The following is a 27,920-nucleotide window of genomic DNA, read 5'->3' as shown; positions in this document are numbered from 1 at the left end:
CTCTGTCGCCGGGCCCGGCAGCCGTCTGCGGGCGCCCCGCAGTGCAGGCCCGGCCAATCAGCGGCCGCGGGGCGGGCGGGGTGGCTGCGCCGCGCGCGCGGAGCAGAGCGCGAAGCAGAGGCTCCGCTGCCGTCCCGGGGCAGGCCATGCCGCGCTCACCCCGGCTCTTCCCGCTGCTGCTTCTGCTGCTGCCGCCGCTGGCCGCGGGCCTCGGGACCCGCGGCGCCGGCGGCCGGCGCCCCGAGTGCGGTCCGTGCAGTCCCGAGCGCTGTCCGGCGCCCGGGCGCTGCGCGGCGCCCGGGATCGCGGCGCGCGACGAGTGCGGCTGCTGCGCGCGCTGCCTGGGCCCCGAGGGCGCGCGCTGCGGGGGGCGGGCGGGCACGCGCTGTGGCCCCGGGCTGGTGTGCGCGAGCCGCGCCGCGGGGACGGCGCCCGAGGGCACCGGGCTCTGCGTGTGCGCGCAGCGCGGCGCCGTCTGCGGTTCCGACGGCCGCTCCTACCCCAGCGTCTGCGCGCTGCGTCTGCGCGCCCAGCACGCGCCCCGCGCGCACCCGGGCCACCTGCACAAGGCGCGCGACGGCCCCTGCGAATTTGGTGAGTAGGGCCTCAGGCCCGCGCTGCTGGGGCGGGTGGAGAAAGAGGGACCTCAGTTCTTTGGGATGTGAGGCGAAGGATCCCCTGTGCACTGCGACGGACAGCGCGGCCTGAGCCTCAGTTTTCCCTTCGGGAGCGGTGTTTCTTATCTGGCCGGGTGCTTAAGGAGACTGGGGCAGGAATCCACATCCTCCTGTACCCTCCTGTACCAAGCACTGGAGACACCAGCCACCGTGCTGGTCGGAGTTTTGGTGAGCCTGCTGTCCCTTTTGGTACTTACATACTTGCTGATGCAGTTACTTGCAGGCCTGGCATGTTTGTCTCACGAGGCTAGGAGTTTGGGGCGGGGGGCGGATTCCTACTGGGTCTGAGTCCCTGGGTTGGGGCACCCTGGGGGTAAGTTGTCTGAATGGAGAGGGAGGGAAGATGAAGATGCCAGAGGAGGAGGAGCTCCAGACCCGGACTCAGGAGTCTCAGGTCACTGGGCCAGAACACCAGGGCTGGGGCCCTGCTGGGGGGCCTGAAGGAGCTCCCACCCAGGACAGGTAAGACCTTTGGAAACCTAGGCTCTGAAAAGATGATGGTGCCATCGGGGCAGACCTGGGTTTTGTGGGGCTGAGGGCTATATAATTTGGAGTGTCCCGCTTTAAGTAAAGAAATCGAAAATTAATCATTGCTGGGGACCTACTAAGCTTCGGTAACATCACAGTAAAGTCACCTGTGTACTGATAGCATTGTTGTCCAGCCTCTATATGTAATTTTTAAAAATCAAACAAAAATAACCAGAACATTAGTACAGGGATTTCTAGCTGAGCACCCCGCAGGCCAATTAGATTTTGGAGAACTGCTCTGTCTGTGGGGCCTGGAGGAGGCAGTGGACAGTTTAGAGCCAGGGAGCTTGTGGCCCACGAGTCCCAAGGAGACCAAGTTAGGGCTCTAGCCTGGACCTGAGACCAAGTCCAGGCCTAATGCCTAAGTCGGTGTAGTGACTTCAGCTCTGACAAGGAAGGCTTGGGGTGGGGGAGGCCTTTTCCAGGCCTTGGGAAATTTCTAGTCTTCTTTTCCCCCAAGCATTCCAGGCAGATGCACTGAAGCCCAGGAGTCCCAACAGATTGTTGGAGGTGGGGCAGAAAGGCTCCTGTCCCCAGAAACATGAAAACAATGCGTGGCCCATTGAGGGGCCGAGGCAGTCCCGGTGCCTGGGAAAGTCACTGTTGGCTGTTCCTGCTTGGGGCTCCCCGTGGAGGAGAGAGTTGGCCAGTGCTTCCCATGCTGCTGCTGGTTCTCTGAGCAGCCTTGGGCTGGTCCCTTCCTGCTCTGGGCAGTGTCACCCCCTGTGGAGTCACCACTGAGGTCCTTTCCACTTCGAACCTTTGTTTCTGCCCTAAGGCATTTAAACAGTCCTGTCTCCTTCCATCTTCTAGTTCCTGTCATTTGTTCTTACAGTCTGCTTTCCTCAGCAGTTAATTCACAGGCGGTTCTCTTTGTTTGCAGACAAGTAACACTCTTACTCCACATGCAGGAGACATAAGAAGTGCTGACCAGGTCCCCAGAAGCTAGGCAGTGCTGAGGGTCTCATGATTTCTCCCTGGAGTGGTATTCTGTTCCTGAGAGAGGGCCACCTTGAAGGCATTTAGACCAAATCTGCTATGATGCAGAGGAGACTGAGACCAGGGGCGCAGGGCCTGGTGCAGGCCGACCAGTGCAGCCTGACCAGCTCCCAGGTCCCCACACCCTGTTCGGTGCTCTTTCAGGACAGGATAGTGTTAAGTCAGGCAGGTGGTGGTTGCCATGGTTACCAGAGTGCCGCCAGATGGCAGGCGGAAACTCCATGCCCCTAATTCATTGAAAATTACCAAATGACAAGTGTGACAGCCCCTCCACTCTGATCTGTGGGCTCTGAGCCTCCCCCATCCCTAGGCATAGGCCCCGAGAGTAAAGATGCTCATGGGGTCAAACGGAGGCAATTCAGACGCTGCTTTTAATGATCCCATAGTGACAGGCATCAGGCCTCCCCTGAATTTAGCTCTTGTTCCCCACCAGCAATTGTGTCATCCGCCACAGACCTGGGCATTTTCCTGTCGCTTTTTGTCCTGAAAGGTCTGTGGCCCTGCCCTCGCGTCCTGGTGAAGCACGAAGGAGCAGACAGGGGGATATTTCCTAGCTGGCACATCGTTCTGTGCTGCCCTAAAGCCATCCTTTATTCAGAGGGTACAGCAGGAGCACTTTTTAACAATGCCCCTAGGGACCCTGGTTGAAGGAAAACAGGCTGAGTCAGACAGCAGCTGTTCAGCTTCCGTGTTGGTGATAAAATTGCCGCCCCTCAGCTCCTCACGTACTCCTTCAGTGAGCGGGCACCCGCCCCTGACGGAATGAGGCCTCGGTAAATACTCTTAGGTTCCTTGCAGTGTGGCAAGTGTTCCTACACCTGCCTCTGGGGGCGTTGGGAAACAGTTTTCAGGCTTAAATTCTGACCTTTCCTCCTATGCTCTGAAATGCCCCAAAATGCCTAATAATGAGAGTAATCTTTTGATCAACACACATTTATTGAAGGCCCTCTATATTCCCGCATATGAATAATTCTTTACTGTTGGAAATCGCTTTTGCATCCCATCTTCTTACTTGATTTTTACAACCACCAAGGCCAGCTCTCACTCCCATTTAATAGAAGGGAAAACAGGCGCGCAGAGGGGCATTCCCTGGAGTCACACAGCTAGTGCCCAGCAGAGGGGGCACTCCAGCCTGGGTCTTCCTGGCTCTTTTCAGATGGGGCTGGGCATCTCTAGGCCGCTGGGAGCCTGACCAGGAACGTGCCACAAACTGGCTACCCTTGAATCTTGAGGCTTTCTTGGTCTGGATCCACCTTCCTGTTTTTCCCCCCAAGGCCTGTTGCTGGTTCCTCTGTTGATCACTGGGTAATGGCTCCTGAGAGGAACAGGGACAGCTTCACAGGAGGGGAAGCATCTGAGAGGAGCCTGGAAGAATGAGTAGAAAATTCCTGGGCTGAGAAGAGGGGGATGAGGAGGCACAGCATGAACCAAGGCAGGGAGGTGGGGGGGTCCTGTGAACAGTGGGCCCGCTGGGCAGGTACCCAGTGGGATGGTGGGCAGAGGAGGTGAGGCCCAGAGTAATTTGGGGCAGGGTCATTGCAAGTCTTGAGTTCCAGGCTAAGAGATGAAGCTTCATCCTGTACTAAATCATAGGTTCCATTTCTCAACTGTTAAGGTGGCATGGCATTATTATTATTACCGTTATTGTTGTTGCTGTTGTTGATGTTGTTGTTGCTATCATTACTTTGAAAGACTGTGTTGTTCCATGTATGCAATTTGCTAACATTGGGAGGGGGCTGGGATCCTGCAGACAGCAGCTCGATGTCGTGTTTTGAATGCTAAATTAGATAGGAACAGGGTCCTGTGCCAATGCCCACCAGGGCACTGAGCCCCCAAAGATTCAGCGAGCTCTTGAGATCCTGAATCTTAGAAAATTCACGTCGGTTAAAATTCCAGCTCCACTTAGAAATCTCAGTCTGTGGGAAGCACGTGTTACCAGGTAACCAGGAGAGGCAGCAAGTGCCACTTTGTGAGAGGGACAAAGAAGGGGGCCTTGTGCTCAAAAGCCTTTCATGCCGAGGGAGGGGTGTGAGGCACAGGCTGCAAGCAGCGGGATTAAGCTGTTCCTCGTTCCACAGCTTAACGTGACTATTAGCATAAATTATCAGGGCTGTTCTGCGCGTTGATTATTAAACTCTGTGTGCTTTTTCATACAAGCAGATGGAGTCCTGGGGGGTGTTTTGTTAATCTTTCTTTCTCCAGCACCAGAAACTTTAAAGAAATCTCAGAGACAGATCTTCTATCCAGCCATCAAGGACATAGCCGGTGGGGTGGGGAGACAGATCGCCACACGCTGCAACATAACATCAGTTCCTTTCATTTGTACAGATCCACGTGGTTAATGACGCAGTCACACACCTTCTCTCCCCTTCACCCCGGGGGTGGGGTGGGGCCTCAGTCATTATCTTCACGAGCAGATAAGGAGGAAAGGGTTGGCCACCGGCCTCCCTGGCACTTGAGTTTCCCTTGTTAGATTTCACTCACCCACAGTGCTGCCTCTGTGGGTGCACACCTGGGTGATGATTCTGTTACCTGATGGCTGGATTTGTGCCGTCCCAGCATTTCCAGGGCCATTGCTGGCACCAGCAGAAGGAAACAGTACTTAGCAAGGACAAGCTAGAGAGGCAAAGCTGGGACATTCACAGACTGGGCCAACCAGGCACCATCCTCACTCATGAACGCCCGTTGCTCTTGTTGAAGGCAGGAGAAGGAAAGCCCCAGCTCCTCCCGGAGTGTGGTGGCTCTGTGCCCGGGCTCGCCAGCGTGAGGGTGGGCCTCCAGAGCCTCCGGGCAGGGCCCACCAATAGGCAGCTCCCCAGAGGCCCTGGAGGGTCTTGAGCAGGCAAGATGCCTTCCAGGAGACTGCCCTGGGGCAGCACAATCTGCTGAGTCCTCAGGTCCCTCCGTGGGAGCCGTTTACAGTTTGCAGTGGGTCTTATAACTAACTGTTCCTCACAACAGCCTGTGGGGAGGGAGGAGAGGGAGCCTGGGTTCCTGTGCCCATTTAAATGAGGGAGAAACTGAGGCCGAGTCACAGCACTGGGGTATGGCAGAGACAGGATTTGAACCTGGGTTTCTCCTGCCTATGGTCATCATGACGTTGGATACCCAGTGCCTGCCTTGAATGAGCCCTTGGAGACCGTAGGACTAGGAATGTTCTGCTAGTGTTAAGGACACATGGTCCATTTAATGGTGTCTTCACAAGAGCTGTTTCCTGGGGGTGGTGTTTAGAGGGTTTCGTTCCTGCACAGGAAAGAGCTAACAGAGCGGGCCTGAGACAGTATCCTTAGGAAGGCCCGCAGCAAGGTTGGCCCTCGGCTGGTGTCTGCGAACTTGGGTTTCCGGAGGGTTCTCGCCATTCCCAGGACCGGTGAGGGTGGCCCGCTTGCCTAAACTGCGCTGACATCGTGGCTCATGCCACACGCCTGCTCTCCTGCCCGGAGCCTGGGGTTCTGGCACGAGGAGGCAGAGGCTGCCGGGGGCCCGGCCCCAGAGAAAGCCCTCAGGCACGAGTGTCTGGGGGGCTGCCCTGGCAGACGGCGTTCCACACGTGTTGTCGCAGCTCATTGCTAGGGAACTGAGCACGCACGTCCTGTGTGACTGCACCCGGAGAGGCTCTTGACGCTGCACCCGGTGTGCCCAGCCTTCACCCCAGGAGCCTTTCCCTTTGCTGCTGTGCTTGTCTCCCTTCCACGTGGTAAACGGTGGCTGTGAGCACAACTCCGCTGAGTCCTCTGAGTCCTCCTAGTGAGTCATTGAACCTGGGGTCATCTTGGGGACCCCAGCACGATCCCTAAGCGACTCTTCCTTATTCTGGAGCGGAGTCCACACAGATAACAGATGCTTCACTTTAAGAATCAGTGTGGAGTTAATGGGATGAGGGTGCCTGGGTTTGAGTACCTGCTCCTCCAGGCACTTCGCCTTTCTGAGCCTTGGTTTTCTCATCTGTAAAATGGGGATAAAAGCACCTACTTTCCAGGGCTGGTGTGAGGATGAAAGGAGTCATGTACATGGAACTGTCATGTGGAGAGAAGGCAAGATGGTGTAGGACAGAGCTCAGAGCCAGACCTCTGGGCTCAGGGCTTCACCCCCCAGTTAAGGCTGGGGACCCTGGCTGGCTTCCCCAGCTGGTAGCTGGTGAGATTGCTGGAAAGACCAGACGGGTTAGTCCCTGTGGGCAGGAGCAGCGTGCCCAGTACCCAGCGAGCTCTCAGGTCAGCTGGGGCGTGATGACTGTCAGGATGATGATCGCTGCTTGTAAAGAGCTAATACGGATGAGACTATTTTAAGTTTAAAATCCGATATGTTAAAAATAAAAACAGATTACTATGACAGAGAGCAGCATGAGGAAGTTTTTCCAGATGGCTGAACTGTTCTATATCTTGGTTGTGGTGGTGACGTGACTGTCTGCGTTTGTCAAACCTTGCAGCTGTACACCAGAAGGAGTGAATGTACATTTAAAAATAAATAAAAATTTCAATGTCACTTTATCATCAAAAGCAGGGGCGTCTTTTGTAAAAGACATGGTATTTTCTGCCACAAAATCAGTGGCAAAGACAGTATTTCCAAGACAGCCTTTCTTAATTGTAGTTATTGAAGCAGAGGGAGAGGGAAATGCCAGGAGAGAGAAGGATGAAATGTGGTTTACTGGTTTGTTCATTTGGGCCTGAAAGGGACTGATGAAATCTCATTTAAAATGTGTGAATTTGCGTGAACGGAAGTAAAGCCCGTTGACCGCGTGTCCCTGTGGAATCGGTTGAGGCTTTGGTGTAAGATGTGGTTCTGATTGTTCCCACAGCGAGCCATTTGAGGACCGATCTGGGCTCCGGGGGAGGCAGTGCTGCCAGGAGGATGAGAATAAATTAGATTCTCTTTGTTGTCTGTCGCCGATGGGGCTCCTGCCAGGGAGCAGGGTGTTGTGGTTCTTTGTGGCAGCCGGGCAGGTGGCTGGGGCGTGGCCTGGGACCTTGGTTCACTGGGGGGACTTTGGTTACACTCAGGACGTGGGTGGTGCTTGGAGGGAGTCAGAATGGCACAATTGAAGGAGTGGGCTGCTCAGGCTGATGGGGAAGAAAGCAGCTGCGGGGATGGGGAGCAGTGTCTGGATTCAACTCTGCCGGAGGCTATGGGGCACCAGGGGCCGGTGGGTCTCTGTGGGCAGCCCTGGAGTCAACAGGCGTTACAGGGAGGTGAGTTTTAGCTCCAGATGAGGACAAGCTTTCTTACCAGCAGAGCCCTCCGAGGATGGAAGGGCTTGGCTCCATAGGTAGTGAGCTCTCCATCACTGGAGTTGTGCAGGTGGAGGCTGGATGAGCGCATCACGGACTTTCAGGCACAGGATCTTGTGCAGTTGGGCCCCTCCAGTTTGAGACTCTGTGGCTCTAAGACAATTTCCCGGAGATTTTTTGGCGCCATCTGGACAGGGTCTGCTTCCTAGATTGCCTGGAGGGACCAGACCATTCTCATTTCTGCGCCTTTTCACTCCTGTCCCTCCCCCCTCCTCCTCGGGCCTTCTGTCTCCCTCCCTTGTTCTCCTTTTTCATTGCAGCCTCACCCAGCTGGGCGAGGGCCCTGTCCCTCTCCAGGACTGTCCTTGAGTCCCCAGGCAAAGTCCCAGGAGTTGTAGACACCGCAGTTTGGTGGCCTGAGAATGAATGTGTTTGCTCTTCTGTTTGTCGTGTGTTTCTTCATCCAGTCACCTGTTTACCAGACCTGCTCCTGAGCCCCCTTGTGCATCGTGTTCTCTTAAACCATCATTTTCACACTTATCACGGGGTAAGTTCAGCTCAACAGCCCTGTGAAGCAGGGGTATTGCCCCATCTTGCAGACGAGCAGACAGAGCAGAGAGCATTTCCCTCACCAGGCCTCTGCACTGCACCTTGCCCAAGACACTGTGGGGCCAGAGGCAAGTGTGGGCTCAGCTTACCGTCTAGTGCAGGTGAGACCAGATGGAAATACCTGGACTGCAAGGCGGGCTAAGATTCAGCAGGTCAAAGCGGTGCAGACCCCCTGACACATACCCTCTAGGCCCTGCAGGCTGGGGAGCCTGCATGCATGGAGCTGGGGGTGCATTCCATGCAGAGGGGAGGCAGGGCAGTGCAGGCAGGTACATTGAGGAGCTGGATGGACAAGGTGGTTAGACTTGCTTCTTTTAGTGCCAGTTTGAGCAGAGCAGATGCCAGGCACAGGGAGGAGGGCAGACTGTGGAGTATCAGCTGAGAATTTCTAATTCGCATGCCCGCCTGCTCCAGTCCCATCCAGCGAGCCCACACCGTCCCTCTCTTTTCTGTAGTGTTCGGCAGTGTAGAGCCACGTTTCTCATTCTCTCTCTGGGAGGGCAGCCAGGCCTGGCTTCCTGAGTCCCTACACTGGCTGCCCCGCCTGCCATTCTGCCCTGGGGTTGCAGAGGGGTGTGCAGGGTGGGAGGCCCTGGGTGGAGTCTGCGTTACGCAAATGAGCATCTTGAAGGGCCCGCAGCGGGTCTCAGGTGGCGCGGGCAGTGCAGCTGTCCCTGGCCCTGCTCTTTGAAGCGCCCTCCAGGGAAGCAGAGCAGCCGTCTGTTAGAAGACTCTGCCACTCCCGGAGCCCGCCCAGTCTGCCGTGTGTCTGAGCTGTGAGCAGATGGCAGGGGGGCCTGGAGGGGCCCTGGGAGGAGTGTGAGGGGACCCGAGCTCCGCCACAGCCGCACTGGGTGACTTTGGGAAGTCTCCTTCCTCTCTGGACCCTGTTTTCCTGTTTCTGGAACCAAGGTGTTGGGTGAGAAACTGCAGGCCTCCCCTCAGCTCCAAGGAGAACTCTCCTGGGGTGTGTGTGAGTTCCTCACCTGCGCCGGGCGCCCGTCCGCCGCCACCCTCGCGTCAGGCTGGCCGCGGGCTCTCTGCAGGCCAGCAGCTTTCCTGTGGCTGCTTGGAACTGGCAGGGCAAATCTTGTGCTCCCCATCTTCTCCTCCCAGCTCCTGTGGTCGTCCTTCCACCTCGGAGTGTGCACAATGTCACCGGGACACAGGCACACCTGTCCTGTAAGGTGAGGGCTGTGCCTGCGCCAGTCATCACCTGGAGGAAGGTATTTATATCCAAGAGCACGCATGTGCGTGTATGTGTGTGTGTGTGTGAGAGAGAGGTGTAAATGTTTTTTTCTTTTAAGTGTGTTTGAGTGTATATGTTTGTATGTGATCAAGGGTTTAAAAAAGAGATCTTATATACCACTCCTCTACCTCCATGTTTATGCCTCAAAACCTTTACCCCAGAGCTCTCTCCAGAGAAGGGGAGTTGCCATCCTTCCCGTGTCATTTGCTTCCTCAGCCACTAGTTGTCCATGAAGTTCTGCTGTTGATCTGGCCTAGATCAGCGGAGTGAAGTCAGAGCCTCCTTCCCTGGGTCTGGGGTTTGGGAAGCCTGGGCTGGTGGCTGATGACCCAATCTTGTTCCCAAACTACATCTTCCTGCAGGTCTTTTCTTGGCCCTGAGCTAACATCTGTTGCCAATCTTCCTCTTTGTTTGAGGAAGATTGTCCCTGAGTTAAGATCTGTGCCAGTCTTCCTCTATTTTTTTTTATACGTGGGACACTGCCACAGCATGTGGTGTGTGGTGTGTGGTGTGTGGGTCCACACCCAGAATCCGAACCCGCGAACCCCAGGCCACCAAAGGAGCGCACGAACCTGACCACTACACTAGCGGCTGGCCCCTGCAGATCAGTTTTGAGAGACTGGCTTTGATCTCAGCATATGTTGTCCCCTTATCCATCTCAACGGCCCTGAGAAGGGCCATGACATTCTGAACTGCTTCTGCAAGATGGTGATGGTGTCCACAGCTTCACTGTCCAGCAGGGGGTGCTGTCTGTACTTACATTTAGGTTTGAAAAGCGACTGACATTTTAATAGGAATAAGAGGTACTAGCGTGTCAGCCTTCCAGTCAATGGGAAGATGAAGTCAGTGAGGATGTCTGTGGGGTGGTCCTTATGCAAAAATTCTTTTTCTAAACCATACCTGGCTTTTCTGTCCTCTGTAGGTCACACAGTCTCCTGAGGGCACCCAGGTGCTGGAGGACCTGCCTGGGGACCACGTCAATATAGCTGTCCAGGTACAAGGGGGCCCTTCTGACCACGAGGCCAGGGCCTGGATTTTGGTGAGCATCTCATTTGTTTAGTGTTGCTGGCTATTATTGACTGGCCCTCATAAAGCACCCTTTATATTTCTATAACACGTGACACATTTCAAAGCTGTTGTTACCCATTTCTCTTGGACCCTAAAATTACCATGAGGAAAGTGGAGCAGGCAGTGTGACCCCTGAGAGCATAGTGATCTTCTGTGGTAGGATAGTCGGGGCCCCAGAAAGGCGTCTGCGTCCTAGTCCCTGGGACCCATGGACATGTTATTTTATACGGCAAGAGGAGATTAAGGTTGCAGATGGAAGTGAGCCTGCTCATCAGCTGGCTTTAATAAGGAAGTCAACCTGGATTATCTGAGTGGGCCCAGTGTAATCACAAGAGTCCTTGAAATGTGGAAGAGGGAGGCAGGAGAGAGGGCCAGAGAGATGGCAGTATCTGAAAGACATGCCCTGTCATTGCTGGCATTGAAGCGGCCACAAGCCAAGGAATGCAGGCAGCCTCTAGAATGGAAAGGCAAGAAACAGGTTTTCCCCTAGGGACTCTAGAAAGAAGACAGCCCTGCCACCACCTTGACTTTAGCACACTGAGACTGTTCGGACTTCTGACTTCAAGAACTGTAGTTTGTGTTGTTTTAAGCCATTAGTGGTGGTTCGTTACAGCAGCCCCAGGAAAATAATACACTTGCCCAAGACCCTACGGCAGATAAAGAGGGGCCAGGGCTCCTCTACGCCACTGCAGCAGTTTTGCTAAAACAAGGGAATGCCATGTGTTTGAAAGAGTGAGGGACTGATGACACAGGCTTCCATGTTGGGCTGGTCACTCTGCCTCTCTGAGCTTCAGTGACCACAATGGTAAAAAGAGGGCTTTGGAATGGACAGCGTCCAAGGGCCCTGGGACAGACCTGCGAGTCTCCTGTAACATGAGGATAACGATGCTCCTCCTTCCCGCGTGACAGGCGTGAGTTCAAAATGAGAAGGTGTGCATAAACCCTCCCCAGTCTGCAGAGTGACTCACAGGTTGTTACCATAGAGAAAGCAAGAGACGAGAGAGCTGGATGTGGGTCTGCTCTGCAGGGCCGTGTGAGCAGGCTGCCCTCTGAGGCTGTGCTCCCCATCTGCTCCCATCCCTGCGAGGTTTGCTGACTTCACCCAGCTCAGAGACTCAGGATGCAGTTGGGTCCGAGGCTTTTTCAGCTTAAGCACATTCCCCCACTTATTTACAGGAAAAGGTAGCGAAAGCGTGATGTCTGGTGCTACTCTGTAAAGGCTGCCTCCCTCCAGGGCACTTGTGGTCCGTTCCTTGGTTGGTAGATTTTTGTTCTTTTAATTTGCGGTATTTTCCTTATAATCTATACCTATCACCTTCAATAAAAGGACCAGGTTGCTCACAGTAAAAGGCAGGAATGCAGGGGCCTGGCCCCGTGGCCGAGTGGTTAAATGGACCGAGGGGCTCCACTTTGGCAGCCCAAGGTTTGCCAGTTCGGATCCTGGGCATGGACCTGCACACCACTCATCAGGCCATGCTGAGGCGGTGTCCCACATAGAGGAACTAGAAGGACCTACAAGTAGGATATACAACTATGTACTGGGGCTTTAGGGAGAAGAAGAAAAAAAGAGGAAGATTGGCAACAGATGTTAGCTCAGGGCCAATCTTCCTCACCAGAAAAGAAAGCATACTTAGAAAAAAAAAGGCAGGAATGCAGAGTAAAGATTAAAATGAGAGGCCCGGTAGAGAGGGTGTTAAGAAGGGAATTTAACTCTTTCTTGGCAGGCAAGGCAAGAAGAGAAATACACTGAGCTCTGTCTCATTTTGAAAAGGAGTGAGTGTTCAGATGTAGCTTAAGAACTAAATCAAGAAGTGAGTTTTTTGTGCCATGTATGACTGCATAAACTGCCTGTGTTATTTCTAGATCCACCCTCTGAGAAAGGAAGATGAGGGAGTGTACCAGTGCCATTCAGCCAACGTGGTTGGGGAGGCCCAGTCCCACGGCACGGTCACAGTCACCGATCTGAGTAAATACCAAGCCCCTCGCTTCCCAGCTCCAGGTGACCACTTGTGATGGAGTCATGTACATGTTCTAAGTCACTTTCAGTATTTACACACCTGTGTCACAAGAGACTGAGATGATATGTAATGAAAAGAAAAATACATAAATCGAGGAAACTAGAGGAATGCAAAACGGGAGTGGGCACATATTGTGACTAGCAGGTAGATTCTCTAGTGTGTTCTGCACACGTCGCTCTGGGCTTCCCACCTCACATGCAGAGTCAAGAGATGAGAACGTTATGGGTGTCCATAAGGTGAAAAAAACCAGTCATTTTTTCCGTTTCTGAGGCTGAACGGAGTGTTTCCTACACGTCCTCGCAGAGAGGCTCCGAGAGCAGACGTGGTCCCTGCAGCGCGCCCCTGTGAGCACGCACCTGCTGAGCACACAGTCTGAGCTTCATCTGTCTGTGCCCGGCTTCCTCCTTATCGGCAGCTCTGCTGTCTCCAGGCCTTGCCTCCCTGTCCCCAACACTGTGCCTGTTGAGAATCAACACATCTCCAGGAGAACCTGCATCTCCCCTGGCCTCATAGTCACCTGCCTAAGGGGTTGCACCTGTCCCCACCGCCAGATGGGCTGTGACCTTGGGAGACGAGTCCCTTTATTAGCCAGCTTTTGCTGCTTAACAACCTCCAAACCTCGCTGGTCACAGCCACCAACTTTTATCTCTTGCTAGCATTGCGCGTCATGGCTGTGGGTTGGCTGTGCCCCCGCTCCAGGTGTCTTTTCATAGTGGGGCCAGCTGGAGGAGCAGCCCAGTGTGGAGCGCATCCATTCTGGCGGCAGAGGGGTGAGTGAGAGGCTGGGCCGAGCACAGGCTCATTTAAAGGTTTTGCTCCGATGCAGCCTGTGTCACATCTGCTAAGTCCATCAGCCAAAGCAAGTCCCACAGCCGCGCGCAGCGTCAGTGGCGTTGGGGGAGGTCTGCTCCTCTCACCAGAGGCCCAGGATGGGTATGCGTGATCTTCTTATAGGGTCGGAGGAAGGAACAGTCTTGAACAGGCACTATCACCAAGGCCAACTGACAAGTTTTTAATAGAGCAGGAAAAACTAGAAACAAGTTTGGTGTTTGTGAAAAGCGGCAGGATTTGCTGTGGTTGTAATCCATATGATTCCACATTTAGCGCTATTGTCGTGCATCTTCTGAATACAAGGCCTCACGTCAGGTCTGCGGAGGACACACAGAAAACCCAACATTGAGCGTCACTGCACTACAAGCATACGAGATTTAGGAAATAGGGTGTGTGTGAGTTTGAGGAGAGAGAAGTGGCTTAGAACTGGGGAAAACACAGGAAGGCTTCACTGAGGGCGTAGCATTGGGTTTGGAGGATGGGTGGGTGCACGTTGTTAGAGCTCCTGGAAACGGGGAGAAAAATAGAAGGTATAAAACCCTCAAATAGGAATTCAACAAAGAGTTAGGAGGTGGCTCTTAAAGTTGCCCCCCTGATACTTGACTTTTTGTTTTACACACACACACACATAATATGTTTCATCTTTTAAATATATATATATAATTTTTAAGTATATATACATTTTTTTAATGGAGATGATCTGGGCTATGAATACGGTCTATTATAGACGAGTTTTCAAAAGGGAGCCACAAAGAACCATGGAGTTTAAGACCATTGCCACCACCCAGTTCTTGAGTCCCCTCTACAACATGCAGTATTGGCCAGCTCTTGCTTGCATACCTCCAGAGATGTGGAGCTCATTACCACCAGACAACCATCTTTGCATTTTCCAGTGGTTAAAAGTTCTTCCTCATGTTAAGCTGGAATCTGCCTCCCTGAAAAGCGCCCCCCATTGGTCTTAGATGTAATTCTTGGACCCCCCAGGGGGCTCTCCGCTCCCCACCAGCACCACTCCTTGCCGGGGAGAGATGCACGGTTATTTACGTCACCTTCCATTTAGCACACAGTTGATTGTGACAGAGCAGGCTTCTTTTCTCTAACTCTTTTCCCTCTTTTCTTCCAGGGTCTTAGGAACATTGATCACAGGATGACGGAAATGAATTATTTTGCTTTGTGAAGAGCTGGAAAAACTGTGTTTGTGGATGACCCCTTTTGTGTGTTTTTAAAAATTAGATGCAAACTAGATTTGTATGCAGATGTAGTTTTTAGCAGGGCAAACATTAGAAAAATGGGCTACATGTAGCTTTTTTATACTTTTGAAATGAATTGCTCTGTGAGAGTTCTTTTTGTAACTCCTCCCTCCCAGGGAAGTCGTGTCATGGTCTATTTGTAATTCTGAAGGGCTGGAGCGTGGCATGTGTCAGCTGGGACTGTTTACCTCGTTTGTCCGTGGCTCACTAGTGGAGCTCTGTGATGTAGACAGTGTGTATTGTAGGACGGGGAGGGTCCCGATGTCCTCTGCCTGCTATGGTCTCTGACTGCTGTGTGACCTGGACAGGGCCCTCCCCTCTCTGGGCCTTGGTCTCTTCACCTGCGAATGTGACTGTAGACTGGATGTTACCCGTGTCCCTTCAAGCCCTGCCATCCTAGAGTAAGATGGCCATAAAAGATGGGAAAAGTACAGGGCATGTGGTCTTAGCAGTCTTTTATAAAGGGCTGTCCCCTCCAGTGCATACCACTGCTTCATCCTAGGGGGTGGCAGCTGGCTGCGGCTCTTCTATTCATGCTATTTCCTCATTTGAAAGAGGTTTAGTCCTGTGTGGACATTTCCTAGGCTCAGGGGCCCCTTGGCTGGGTGTTTGGGGACCGAGATGTCCACTTGTTAACATTCCAAGCATTCTCTAACCAGGTGGACAGTGGAGAGCTGGCTTCTGGACATCAAACTGTGAAACTGGGTCGGATGCTGTCTCTGGGCTGTGGAGTTAGAGTGTGGTAGAGAACATTTTACTTAGAGACGTCTCAACCTCACCCAAGAATAAGGTTTTCTTTCTTTCTTTTTTTAATGAAGAAAGAAAGAAGGAGAATATTTTGTATCTGGGCTAAAAGGAAATAGATCTTCTAGGTGACTGACTTGGGCTCTCACAAGTGGTGAGTCCCTTAGGTTCATGAAGCACGCCTCCATCTGTGGTCACCTCCTAACTCCAGACGGCAGGTAGGGCAAGCACTACTGTCCCTCAGCCTTTATAGGTGAAGACCCAGGCTCCGAGAGTAAAGCGCTTGGCTGAGGTCTGAAGGCCTCTGAGAAGGACCAGAACTCCGGGCGCCTGGCCCCCCTCAGCATCCATTCCTCGCTGTGTGCTGCTTCTCAGCATGGTCTCGTAACGCCGTAAAGGAAGGCGCTGCCAGTTCCCCAGGGTCAGGGTTCCTTCGTCAGGGCTCACCTCAGCTTTTACAGCACACTGTCATGCTGCTCACATTCCGCGCGTTACCTTTTGGAGTCCTTTTTGGAATTGCATTTTATGCCTTTAAGCCTGGCCGCTCCATATCTGAAGTACTGGGGTGATGTCACCCTGAGAAGCTGGCCCCGGCGGTCCAGAAACAGGCGGCCCATTGGGGTTCATCCCATGTTTGCTACGTGACCCTGAGCAAGTCCCCTTCACTTTCTGGACCTCAGTTCCCTCATTTGAGTAAGAAGGGAATGAAACTAGAGGGAGAGGGGGGGTTTTCAAACTTTAAAACATTGGAACGCTTCTTTGAATAACGTTAGAATTGAAACTGATCATTCTAGAAGCTGTGGTTGTCTCTTACGGGTTGGAGCTGCTGCGGACCTGCTCTTACCGCCCCCCACTCGGCACCTCCCACCCCTCTGCCCGCTCCCCACACTGCAGTGTTTCCGTATCTGAGGTTTGCAGTTAATTCTTCCGTGAGTTGAGTGGTTGGGAGATGACTTGGTAAGACGCTTAGTGAAACTCTCAGGAGGAAGAGGAGACTCCGGCCCTGCAGAAGGCGGTGAGGAGCGTGCGTCTGCTCATGAGCACAATCAGGGAGATCAGCGGATCACCTCAGATTTGCCCACGCAGAACTGGAGAGTTGGAGCCAGACCCAGAGAGCAGGTTGGACAGATCCCTGTGGTGACAGAGCTGAGCATCAAGACTGCGTGAGGCTGGGTTTAGCATCATAACTATGTACAAAAATAGTAAATGTTAGACTGCCTGAGATTTTCACCAAAACTGGAAGGGTAGAGGAACTTGATTGTTCCGACCTAGTGAACGATTAGTTTCCGACTGCGAGTGCCCAAGACTCTTCAGAGCCAAAGCTGTGTGCTGTGGCTCTTACCTTTTGGAAACGTGAGCCCCCAGAGCCCCTGTTTTCTACCCTGTTTTTGTAGATCTGATGGTGTCACATGACCCTGCACCTGAAGAATGTTTTAAGGGCAGGCTGTGTGGTCTCTCTGTCCTTGGAAGGCTTCTGTAGGTGGGTCCAGGTCCCACTGATGCTTCCCCATCCTCCCGTGCGCATCTTGGCTTTTCTTCTCCTTGCCTGCATCGGCTGCTGCGGTCCAAATCCTCCTCACCTCACACGCCTGCGCTGTGGGCACAGCCCCACTTCATCACCTTGCTTGCGATTTTAACCAGCCCTGATCACCTACTGCTGGCCTGATCCTTCTAACCATCCCCCACTCCCCCGAACTTGTGTCTCTTACTCTGTAAGCATTCTAGTATTAAATTCACTTGGCTACATCTGCCCTCTGTCACCTTCCGCACGCACATGGAGAGGCTGGGAGGGTGCAGACGCTGGCAATGTGAAGGCAGCTGGGGCCTGGGCCCTGCCCTCCGGTGAGACTTGAGTGGGGCTGAGTGGGATGAAGTCCCATCCTGCCAGGCAGCACAAGGCACCAGCTTTGTGATCAGAGCACAGGGAGATCAGGGAAGACTTCGTGGAAGAGAAGATGTCCGAGCTGGGGATTGGAGTGAGTGGAGATTCCTGCGTAGGGAAGCAGCATGCCAAAAGAGCAGGGGCGGCTGGTGGGAGCTGGATGAGGGGGGCGGGGTGGGGGGCTGAGGTTAGACTTGACGCCGTAAGCATTGGGCAGCCCCAGTCTCGGTCTCAGTCTTCTGTTGTCAACTGGGTTTCAGGAAGATAATTCGAAAGCCAGTGTTCAATCCCAAATGTATTTCCCACCTTAAACAAAAAGGTCTTATTTTTATCAAAATGGATTTTTGTCTTCAAGTTTTATGGTCAAGTTAATCCTATGTCTTTAAAAAACATTGCCCTCCCCTCGCCCCGGGGGTGGACGAGGCAGGAAAAATTAACAAGAGCGAGAAAATCAGTCGACCGTGAGCTGTCTCCTCTGCTGAGCTTCCTCATTCCCAGCCTTCGCCAGGGCCTCTCGAACATTCAGTCAGAGAAAGGTTATTATGTGATATTTTAATTAACTAAGGAAAACTAAAAGGCCCCGGGGTCTGCAGCTGAATAATGAATTCCGAACACAGGAGCCCATCACCAGGGCAGAACCGGAGAGCAGCACCTGCCCATGCTTGTCTGTGAGGCCGATTCTCTTTCCCGCAGTCTGAACTCCTAACAGTCAGTCAGGGCTGCCTCCGAGTTCAGCCTCGACTGCATGGGGGCTGAGAAGGGTGTGCCACCAGGAGGCAGGTACCTGCGTCTCCTTCCGCCAGGGCTGCGTCTTCCTCTTGATATTAGGGAGGGGCTTCTTGTCCCGGGAAGAGTGAAAATCAGTGATAGGTGTGTGTGTTGGGGGCACAGAAGCCTCTCTTTTCTCCATGTGTAAATCCACCCACCACACACATCTGCAGGGCACCTACTGTGCACCAGGCATGGCCAGGTGCTGAGGGGTTTACTGTCACTCACAGCCCCCAGGGTCGCAGCCCTGGCACTGAGAGCTGCTGGAGGTAACCAGATCTGGACCCGTCTCTCTGTGCTGCTGAAAGTGCTGCCGTCATCCCTAGGGTAGAATGGGCCTTAGCTTTGGGGAAGGAAGACCTGGAACCAAAGTCCAGCCCCGCCACAGTCTGTGTGTCTGGGTCAATTCCCTCTACTCTCCAAGCCTCCATTTCCTCTTCAGTCCAGGAGGTCAGCATCACTGCCCTGTCCTGCTGCTCTGAGAATCCCGGGAACCAATGGACATGTGCGGTCCACTCTGTAGAGAATGCTGAGGGCTGTCTGCCAGGTGGGCTCCCTAGTTATGAATCCAAGTTTTTGTTTTAAGCCTTTTTTACTAATATGTGTAGAGAAGACACTCAAGATGCCAGGTTTTTGGCAAGGGTGCTCTTCTGGCTGTATTTTGGCCTTTTTCCTTTTTTTCTTCAGTCTTAGGAATTAGTGATGGGCTAGATAGTCCCCAGAGGATTTGCAGGCTCTTTGAGATGAGGGAAATGGGTGGAATCTGAACTGCCTCTAGAGATGCATTTCCAGTCTTGCAAGGATTTTCCAAGGACAATTGCTCTTGATTTCTCAGAAACTGGGTTGTAACTCAGATGACATTATAGGTTGATCTACCTGTCCAACTACATCACAAAGGCACAGAGAAACCACTCAAGTTTTCTCCCAGATGGAGTTTCTGGGACATAACCCATCCAATTGAAAGTGTTTCCAATTAATTAGAATGCACCCGAGGGGTGGCTCTCCAGGGATGCTTGGGGCCTTCCCCATGGCAGTAAAGCTGGTGTCTGACTGACAGCAGCTGGAGAAAGGGTGCAGAGCCCGACTGCAGGTGTCAACATAGCTATAAGATTTAGTCAAGTCCCATGCAGCCCGGGCCCTTAGTCACTGAGCCAGCACAAGGCGAGCCAGGGAGGCAGGAGGCAAAGGCCTGGAGCTGGCTGGGGGCTGGGGCTCCCAGGGCCAGGGTTGAGAGTTAAGTCCCCTGGCAAAAGGTTTGCAAGTTTTCGATTTTACAGAAGGTCCAGGTTCTGCTCAGGTCCAGCCTGAACTTAACCCCGACTTGGTGACGACGGAAGAGGTCATGAACAAGACAGACACAGAAGGCAAAGAGGTGATCAGGCCTTGACCTCCTGGCCTCTTCCCAAGAGTTATCAAGATAAAGGTCACACAAACAACATTTCCCGGGCAAGACAGTTTACACAATAAATTACAGATGTCCTGTCCCCATAACTGACTTAGTAGGCACCTAAAATACTCAACAGGCTCTTGACAGGAGAGAAAACAGGGTTCCAGATGGTCAGTCAAAGGACTGACCAAGGGGCCAACCTGGAATCACTCCAGGTGCCCAAAAACCAGAGAGCTGCAGGGGGGGGAATGAGGACTCTCTGAAACCAGGCAGAGGAGAGCTCCCAGGGGTGGGGGTGGGGTGTGGAGCTCTCCTTAGTGTAAGACCAGGGGAGGAAGCTGAGATTCCAAATTTGATGAAGTTCTTAAGACTAGTCATTGTAAGAGCTCTCTGATTGTGGCCACTTGGTATTACAGAAAAACACCATCATTTTCTTTTTCATGGACTCATAACTGAAAGTTGCCCAGTTTTGAAGAATGCAGCCAAGGGGCCTGCAGGTGGGAATCGAATTAGCGTTAGCCATTGTTTCAGAATTGAAACACGGTCGGTCAAAGTATACTTACGCTGCAGCTAGAACTAGATCTCAAAACCAAGCCAAGCCAAGCCAAGAGCACTTCTGTGAGTGGATCCCCTAATTCTTACTTTTTATCCAGCGTCCTCGAAACCAAGACCCTCATAATGAAGGCCAGACCAAGGCTTCCTTTTTCAGAAGTCACTGAGGGTGTCCCCTGCCAAACCAAGGCTTCCTTTCAGAAGTCAGACTTAAAGGAAGAAGAAATAAGAATACGGTCACTTGTACCAAAGTTACTCACCAAAAAGGCGTCTTTCAAACCAAGAAACCGTCTCTCTACTGCAAAGTGAAAATATGCGCCAAGGCGTCAGCAGCGCCAAGCCAGGAAAGAATCCCGGAACAGTCCCGGAGAAATGCCCCCAGCAGCTGCTGAACTCGTCCACAGGTTCTCCACACTGGCAGGGGGCTGACACATCTCAGGCAAAAAGGTCCATCTGGACTTAGCTCCTGGCTGGCTTGCCATTTGTTACCAAACCAAGTTCGTTTTTGCCCACCGCCCAGAAAGCCAAACACCAAGACGACAAGATTGCAGCAGAGAGAGGGTTTAATCACAAGGCAGCCACGTGAGGAAGTGAGAGCATGAGCCTACGATTCACTTCCTCGAAAATAGGGACTCGAGGATATTTATGGGGTAGGAGGCAAGGTGGTCTGAAACGTGGAGAGAGGTGGTTGGAGGTGAGGAGAGGTGAGGTAACTGATGGTCTGCACAAGCATAGTCAGCTTCATGCCTCTTCACAGGACTCATGTTCACAAAATGGCGGCATTAGCATGATCTGAGGGTGGAGTTTTTAGCCTCTTGATGTCATAAGGTCGCCTATTGGACATCTATGGGGCCCAGTTGATGACTTGGTGGTCTCAACTGGCCTGAAGTGGACAAGGAGTTCTAATTCCTGTAGAACAGCTCACACACTCATTACCATGGTGACCCAGGCTCTGATACCAACCCTGATATGGGTTCCCCCACATTAAGCCAGCATATGTGGAGTTAAAACCAAAACACTCTTTCACTGCTTACTCCCTGGCTTCCTGGCTCCAGAATCCATTATCCTCCTTGGAGACAGACACCACCAAGGACAAGCACCTGGATTCATTATCTCCTCCCCACAAAGAGGTACAGGCTGGTGGGAAAGCTGCTGACCAGCGAGGTCTCTGGCTCCCTCCTTTCCACAAGTGTCTCAAGGCCAAACACAGGCTGGTGGGAAAGCTCCGACCAGCAAGGCCATATGCTCCCCTCCCCTACCTAAAACCCCAAATGAAAACCCTTCCTTTTAGCTTTTTGGGGAGTTTTGGATTTCAGCGTTAGCTGCCCTCTCTCCTTGCTCAGCACTGTGCAAAAATAAAATTCCTACTTTCTTCCACTACAACCGGTGTCAGAGATCAGCTTGCTGCACAACGGGTGAGCGAACTCACTTCAGGTTTGCTATCAGCTCTAGGGAGATGTTCTCTATAGGAGCCTAGTGGGAGTCAGAGAGCATATGGCCCAAGCAGCACAGTTAACAATGGGTGGGTTAAACAGCTGAAAGCTATAATCAGTAATTGCAAAAAGGAAAAAACGTTAGTACCCAGAGACTTAATCATTGATGGCTCCTTGCCAGTTTCAAAAGCTCCCTCCCTTTGGAAACTCCCACCTCCCTTGGCTTCCTGGCTCCTCTCTCCCGGTTCTTCCTCCTGTTCCTTGGGCTGTTTCTCCTTAGAGTCCTTTAGGGAATTCTCATCCTCCACGTACCCCCTCGATGAGGCATGATCAAGATCAAGCTACCCCTGCCATTCCCTACAATCTGTTATCAACACAGCAGCCCCAGTGATCCTTTGAAAACATAAGTCAGACCATCTCACTGCTCTGTTCAAAACCCTCTTGAGCCTCCCCCATTCAGAGAAAAGGCCCCAGTGGGCACAGTAACCTTCAAAGCTCTATCTGCCCTACCCCAGCCCCACTACTTCTCTGTCCTCATCTTTCCCATTTGCTTGCTCCATTCCAGGTCCCTGGCCTCCTTGTGTTTCCTGAGCCCCCCAGCTGTGCTCCAGCCTCAGCGCCTTTGCACCTGCCATTTCCACACCTCTTTCAGTCATTTGTCGTCCCTTCAGTGAAACCATCTCTGAGCACCTTATTGAAAATTACAAACCCCCCCCCCCATTCCCTATTCCTCTTCTCAGCAGGACCTTTCTCCATGACAACCTTAACCATCTGATGGACTAAATGTTCTACTGATTTTGCTTATGGTCAGGGAGGTTATCCTCAGGGAGGATGCACAGGACTTCTGTTTAGTTCCCTGCTGTATCACTAGCACCTAGAATAGTTCCCAGCACAGAGTCAGCACTCAATAAAATGTGTTGAATAAATAAACAAACTCACCACCTTGAACCCATTTCTCCAGTTGAGTCCCCTTTCACAATGCTGGCACCATACCCACTTGGTTCCCCCAGCCATGAACCCGGGGTCACTGTAACTTCTACTTTCCTCTTGCAGCAATCTGTCTCCACACCCAGAGACCCACCTCCTGGCTCCCAGCATTGCCCACCCATCAGCACACCTGGCTCAGGTCAGCATCACTGGCACAGGCAGCAGTGTCCTGAGTGGCCTCTGACTCCAGGTCAACCCTAACCCATCCTCCCATTGAAGCAGAGCCAGCTTTGGAAACCACAGTATGATCCTGTCAGTGTCCTTTGGAAACCCTCAGGGCTTCACACTGCTGGACTTCCTCGCAGGGCAAACACCATTCAGCCCCAGCTCCTCCCAGGTCTCTCCCTTCCTCACACCATTCCTCGCATCCTCCATGCTTTCTTACTCCATGCCCTTCCCTCTCCCTGGAACACCCTTCCTGCATCTTTCTGCCTGGGTACCTCCTTCTCATGCAGCAGGACCCTGTGCCCCTTCCCTGGGCCTTTCCCTTGGTGCAGAGAGTCAGAAGACATGAGTTGGAGTCCTGTCTCCACTTACTAGCTGAACATCTCTAGACCTCTATGTTTATTTGTCAAGTGTGGAATGATAATAAGTGCCTTGAGGGTAATTAGAAGCATTAAATGAGATGATAAATACTATTGTAGGAGCCCCATCAATGTTGTAGGTGCTTAATATTTCTTCCTGTGACCTCATGACCTCAGTACTTCTACTTATTACAGCAGTTTTCACCGTGTTCTGACTGCCTCCCTGCCGGGCCGTGAGCTCCTGCAGGGCAGGGGCTGTCTGGTCAACTCTCTTTCCCCACCGCCTGCCTAGAGCCAGCACCTTCACCTTTTTTTTTTTTAACCGATGAATGATCTAAGCAAATGAATTAACAAGGTGGCCACAGAGGTCAGCCTCACACACAGGATAGAGCCAACCTAAAGGAACTCTGAGACGGCCTGGGCTCTGGGACTGATGGAGAGAAGCAGGCGGTGGAGCGGCAGCCCAGACGGTGCAGAGGCCGCCGCCGTGGGCTCGCTCAGTACAGCCGCGGGCTCCCCGGCCTTCGGGTTTCATCGGATGCTCTCTCAGTGCTCCCCCTTTCTGGCCTGGAGCGTGTGCACACGGGAAACTGAGTCCAAACGAGCTGCATACTAAACTTCTCAGCTTCCACTTCCTTATCTGAAAGAAGGGTAACCCCGCTGCCCACTTTATAGGATCGCTGTGAGGCTTCAGTCCCTGTAATAGCAACTGGCATAGACGGTGCTTGAGAGAGTGAATGCTTGGTGCAAGTTTGTGGAGTAAGTGGTGGCCCAGAATTGCAACATCCATGAACAGGCAAAATCCTGCGGGCAGTGTCTGCACTTAATGACGCCCACTTCAACCTCCGTGTTCACGCTCCCTGCATTCAGAGCAACGGTAGTGAGCACAGAGGGGCTACGAGGGCTGAGCCAATTAGGACTCTGACCCAACTCCTCAGTCTCAGAACTTCAGGGATCAAAATATTGAACCTAGAAGATTGTCCTTTCCCAGTGCCACCTCATACCGGGATACCCTCTACACAGCTCCTCTTCAGTTTAGAAGTGCAGAGAAGCAAATGAAGAATGGATTTGTTAAAATATTGGGATGTCGCTAGTTGTTAGACACACCCACCCACCCACCCGTTCCCTCCCTCCCATTTCCCTGTTTCATGAGAAACTCACTACTGTGCAAAGTGCCAACAGGCTCCAAGAGAAATAGATAAAAGGTGCATTTTGGAGACAGTCAGGGTCACTCCGGTCTTAGAAAAATGGCGTAGAAAGGAGGTCTAGGAAGGCGAGAAGAGGGGACCACCCACACCCTGAATCTCCAGGAAGCAGTTTCAGGCCAACACCAAGGTGAGAGACGGAAGAAAATCATCTCCATGCCCAGTAAGATAATGGGATGTTACGGAGAGGGCTGGGGTGTGCATTCTCAAGGCTGAGCAGACCTAAAAGCAGGATGATTCCTGAGTAACCTGGTCTGGAAAGATGAAAGGCAGGGGAGAGAGGACGAGCATTGTTTCCGTACGGTGGCCTGGCTGGCTTGGATTTACTCCCATCAGTCGGGGAATGAAATGGTAAGGGTAACAATAAACACACTGAACTCTGAAGCGTGACACTCCGGAAATCCCAGCAGGTCAGGATGGTTCTCGTGCCAGGCTTGGCCTGAAGGCTGGTATGTTCCGGTAGGGTTGGGGAATCCGCGCCAGCAGAAGCCTTGAAATGAGATCTAAAATGGACTTGCTCTAGGCAGGAATCAGAGCTTTTTCTCTGTGGGTCTTTAAGTTGTGCTTGTCACCCAGCCAAGAGAAAACAAAAACAAAGCTAGAAAAGTTGTGGTGGGACTTTTGCACCTGGCTGGGGGTTGACTAGATGACTATCATGGTCCCTTCCAGCCCCAAGACTGTAAAAAGTTCAGCAGCAAGAGAATATTGACACTAAGTTGATTTGCAAACAGAATTGTGAGTTTATTTTGATTTTTAATTGAATTTAATTCACATATCATAAAATTCACCTTTTTAAAGTGTGCGGTTCAGTGCTTTTTAGTATATTTGCAAAGTTGTGCAACCATCACCACTATCTAATTCCCGAACATTTCAAAACCTCCCAAAAAGAATTCCCATACCCGTTAGCATTTACCCCTCATTCCCTCCTCCCCCAGCCCATCAACCACTAATTTATTTTCTGTCCTTATGGATTTGCCTGTTCTGTACATTCATATAAATGGAATCATACGACATGTGGCCTCATATGTCTGACTTCTTTCACTTAGCATAATGGCTTCAACATTCACCCATGGTGAAGCATGTGTCAATACTTCATTCCTTTTTATGGCTGAATAATAGAAGAAGTATTCCATGGAAACATTATGTTTATTCACTCATTAGTTGGTGGACATTTGGGCTGTTGGAACTTATTTTAAAGGAACAGTTATGTAAGTGCATTCTTTGCCCACCCCCGCTTCCCTCAAATTAACAAAATCAGTAGCAAAATGGAGGGCAAGAAAGCAAACCAGCCAGTAACTGGTACTTGGAAAAGGAAAAGCACCCTTGATATTTTAGGGTAAGTCAATGAAGAATGGGGCCAAGATTATGGGGCCTAGTTCGAAACTCCTAATGCCTTCCAATCCCATGGTCCATGGGGAGTCCATCCACTAAGCCATCAGTTAATCCATTGGGAAGTGCTTGGGTTGGCAGGAAAAACTAAAAGCCATTGTCCAGATCAGTGGTTTTTAATCTGTCTTTCAGAGACTCCTAAGGTTTCATGGAAATAACTCAGGGCCACCAAGGGGGCTAGGGTTAGGCATAGGTGGATAGGACCCTGAGCCCAGCCCCATCCCTGCTGTAACTAGAGCAGCTCTCATTTTAATTGCTTTATTTGTTGAGGTTCCAAGAGCTCATTTGGAACAAATAAAAGGGGTCCATGGCTGAAAATATGTTTGACAACCACTGGCAGATGGTTGTGGAATCTTTGGACTGGAGTTGGGTCTCCATGGTGGCCGTTCTTACGAGTTCTTCTGAGGGACCTTGATGGTGACTGTCTTCGCCTCCATGTAGGCCTTAAGCCCAACCTCCCCCAGCTCCCTCCCATTGCCAGATTCCTTAAACCCTCCGAACGGCGTGTGGCAGGTGACAATGGTGTAGGTGTTTACCCACACTGTCCCAGCCTGGAGTGCCTGCGTAAAGTACATGGCCTTGTCCAGGTCCTGGGTGAACACAGCAGCAGCCAAGCCATACCTTGTGCTGTGGGCCCCTCTCAGTTACCTCCTCAATCTTCTTGAACTTGAACAGGGGCTGCACAGCCCCGAAGATCTCCTCCTTGGCAATTTTCATGTCATCTTGCACACCATCAAAAACCGTGGGCTTGACAAAGAAACCCCACTCCCCCAAACACTCCCCACCACAGAGAAGCTTTGCCCCCTCCTTCTGGCCAATCTGGCTGTAGCCCAGGAGTCATTCAGACTGTTCCTTATCCACCTGGGGCCTCTGCTGGGTGTCTACCTCAAAGGGGTTCCCAACTTTCCTATGCTTAGCTTTCTCCACGGTTCTCTCAGGAAACTCATCATAGATGGATTCTTCAACAAAGATTCAGGAACCCGCACAGCAGCACTGGCCCATGTTGAAGAAGAGGGCTTCATGGCACTGCTCCACAGCGTGGTCCATGTCAGCATCAGCCAACACGATGCTGGGGCTCTTCCCACCTAGCTCTAGGGTGACTCTTTTGAGGGTGGAATCACCGGCTGCCTTATGGATTAGGTTGCCCACCTCAGTGGAGCTGGGGAAGGCAACTTTGTCAATATCCATGTGCTGGGCGATGGCCGCTCCTGCTGTTGGACCATAGCCAGTGTTGATGTTCACCACCCCAGGGGGAAAGCCTGACTCTTTGATTAGGGAGGCCAAATACAGGGCAGAAAGCAGGGTCTGCTCTGCGACCTTCACGACCACAGTCTTGGCCATGGCAAGTGCTGGGGCCAGCTTCCAGCCCTGCATGACCAAGGGGAAGTTCCACGGGATGATCTGGCCACAGATGCCAACAGGCTCATGCGGGGTGAAGCAGAAGTGCTCACCCTCCATAGGGATGCTCTTGCTGTGCCACTTGTCAGCCCAGCCAGCAAAGTACTGGTACACCTTGATGATGTCATCCAGGTCCAAGATATAAGACTCTTGGAAAGGCTTTCCATTGTCCAAGGTCTCCTGCGAAGCCAAGTAGACATGACCCCGCTCTACCAGGTCCGCTAGGCGGTTCAGCAGCCAGCCCTGCTCTGAGGCATCCAGCTGGCACCATGGAGACCCCAGGCGAAGGCCTTGTGGGCTGCTCTCATGGCCGGATCCACGTCAGCCTGGTCCCCCTCAGCCACGTGGCCAATGACCTCTCCCGTGGTGGGGTTGACTGTCGGGAATGTCTTCTTGCTGACTGCATCTTGCCGCTCACTGTTGATGAAGAGCTGTTTATGGTGGATGGCTGGGTGCAGGACGGGGCTTGGGAGGGCTGCTGCCAAGGAGTACGGGGAGGCTGTGCTGCCAAGGGGCAGAGCAGCCAGGGCACCAGGAAGCGCAGCATGCTGACCACTCTGGAGAGCGACGGGGCAAGGGGGTCCCCCAAAGCCCACCGGCTCAGAGGTCCCAAGATTCTGTCATAAAGGGGGGTTACCTCTAAAACATGGATTGTAAGGGCTGCAAAGGCCCTGAAGAAGTCTCTGGTCCAACTGGGCCGTGTCCTGTCTGTCCGCGGCTCACTCCCTCGCCTCTTCTGGGTCGTCCCTCAGATGGCACCTGCTCAGCAAGGCCTTCCCTGACCACCCTTAATAATTGCAACTTTCCTCACCCCCAGCACTCTGGCCCCTGTACCATGCTTTATTTTCCCCCATCTGACATACCAAATAGTATATTTACACACTTACATGTTTATTGTCTGCCTCTCCCAGTACAATGTCAGCGGCGTGAGGGCAGCCATTTTTCCCCCTTTCATTCATCACCATGTTCCTGATGACTGGCATTATGCCTGCCACAGGGCAGCTGCTCAATAGCTACTAAATGATATACTGAGCAAACATCAAAATCCCCACAAAGGCTGTTTAATTGACCTACGAATGAAGTAGAAACCAAAGACACTCAGAGACCGAGTTGTTCTCAGAGAGGGGCTTGCCTCACTTCACCTCTGTGCCTTGGTTTCCTCAAGTGAAACGCCTCATGGGGCTATGTGGAATG

General features: G+C 52.3%; 3 protein-coding genes across 5 annotated transcripts in view; 1 reads left to right on the top strand and 2 right to left on the bottom strand.

Annotated features, from left to right (window-relative positions):
• LOC103543158 (stimulated by retinoic acid gene 6 protein-like) overlaps window positions 1-980 on the bottom strand; it is a 149,892-nt gene extending 148,912 nt beyond the window's left edge. Inside the window, exon 1 of the mRNA XM_070595825.1 lies at window positions 875-980. The gene's annotated coding sequence lies outside the window, so the exon portion shown is untranslated. The remainder of the gene's footprint in view (window positions 1-874) is intronic.
• On the top strand, window positions 92-16,947 carry IGFBPL1 (insulin like growth factor binding protein like 1). 3 transcript variants are annotated; one of them, XM_070595823.1, is made up of 5 exons: window positions 92-594; window positions 9,158-9,267; window positions 10,213-10,329; window positions 12,222-12,324; window positions 14,331-16,947. In XM_070595823.1, the coding sequence occupies exons 1-5, from the start codon at window positions 147-149 to the stop codon at window positions 14,336-14,338; spliced, it is 786 nt and encodes a 261-aa protein (XP_070451924.1). In that variant the 5' UTR covers window positions 92-146; the 3' UTR covers window positions 14,339-16,947. The 3 variants fall into 3 exon arrangements, with proteins under 3 accessions (XP_070451924.1, XP_070451923.1, XP_008539618.2); XM_008541396.2 differs by having other exon boundaries at window positions 99-594; window positions 12,222-12,357; XM_070595822.1 differs by lacking the exon at window positions 14,331-16,947 and having other exon boundaries at window positions 93-594; window positions 12,222-14,324.
• Window positions 16,948-25,499: 8,552 nt separating this feature from the next.
• Window positions 25,500-27,273, bottom strand: ALDH1B1 (aldehyde dehydrogenase 1 family member B1). Its single transcript, XM_008541397.2, is given in 4 exon segments — window positions 25,500-25,963; window positions 25,965-27,010; window positions 27,013-27,240; window positions 27,243-27,273. Coding segments are annotated over 4 exon segments (1,551 nt in total). The 3' UTR covers window positions 25,500-25,717.
• Window positions 27,274-27,920: the final 647 nt, after the last annotated feature.

Source organism: Equus przewalskii, chromosome 26 (genome assembly GCF_037783145.1).
Source record: "Equus przewalskii isolate Varuska chromosome 26, EquPr2, whole genome shotgun sequence".
Taxonomy (NCBI): Eukaryota; Metazoa; Chordata; class Mammalia; order Perissodactyla; family Equidae; genus Equus; species Equus przewalskii.
Note: the sequence above shows the minus strand (reverse complement) of the source record. Positions and strands in the feature narration are given on the sequence as shown.

Coding starts and splice junctions, on each gene's coding strand:
- IGFBPL1 (XM_070595822.1), top strand. CDS start 147: ATGCCGCGCTCACCCCGGCTCTTCCCGCTGCTGCTTCTGCTGCTGCCG. Junction 595..9,157: donor CGACGGCCCCTGCGAATTTG/GTGAGTAGGGCC, acceptor TTCTCCTCCCAG/CTCCTGTGGTCGTCCTTCCA. Junction 9,268..10,212: donor CAGTCATCACCTGGAGGAAG/GTATTTATATCC, acceptor TGTCCTCTGTAG/GTCACACAGTCTCCTGAGGG.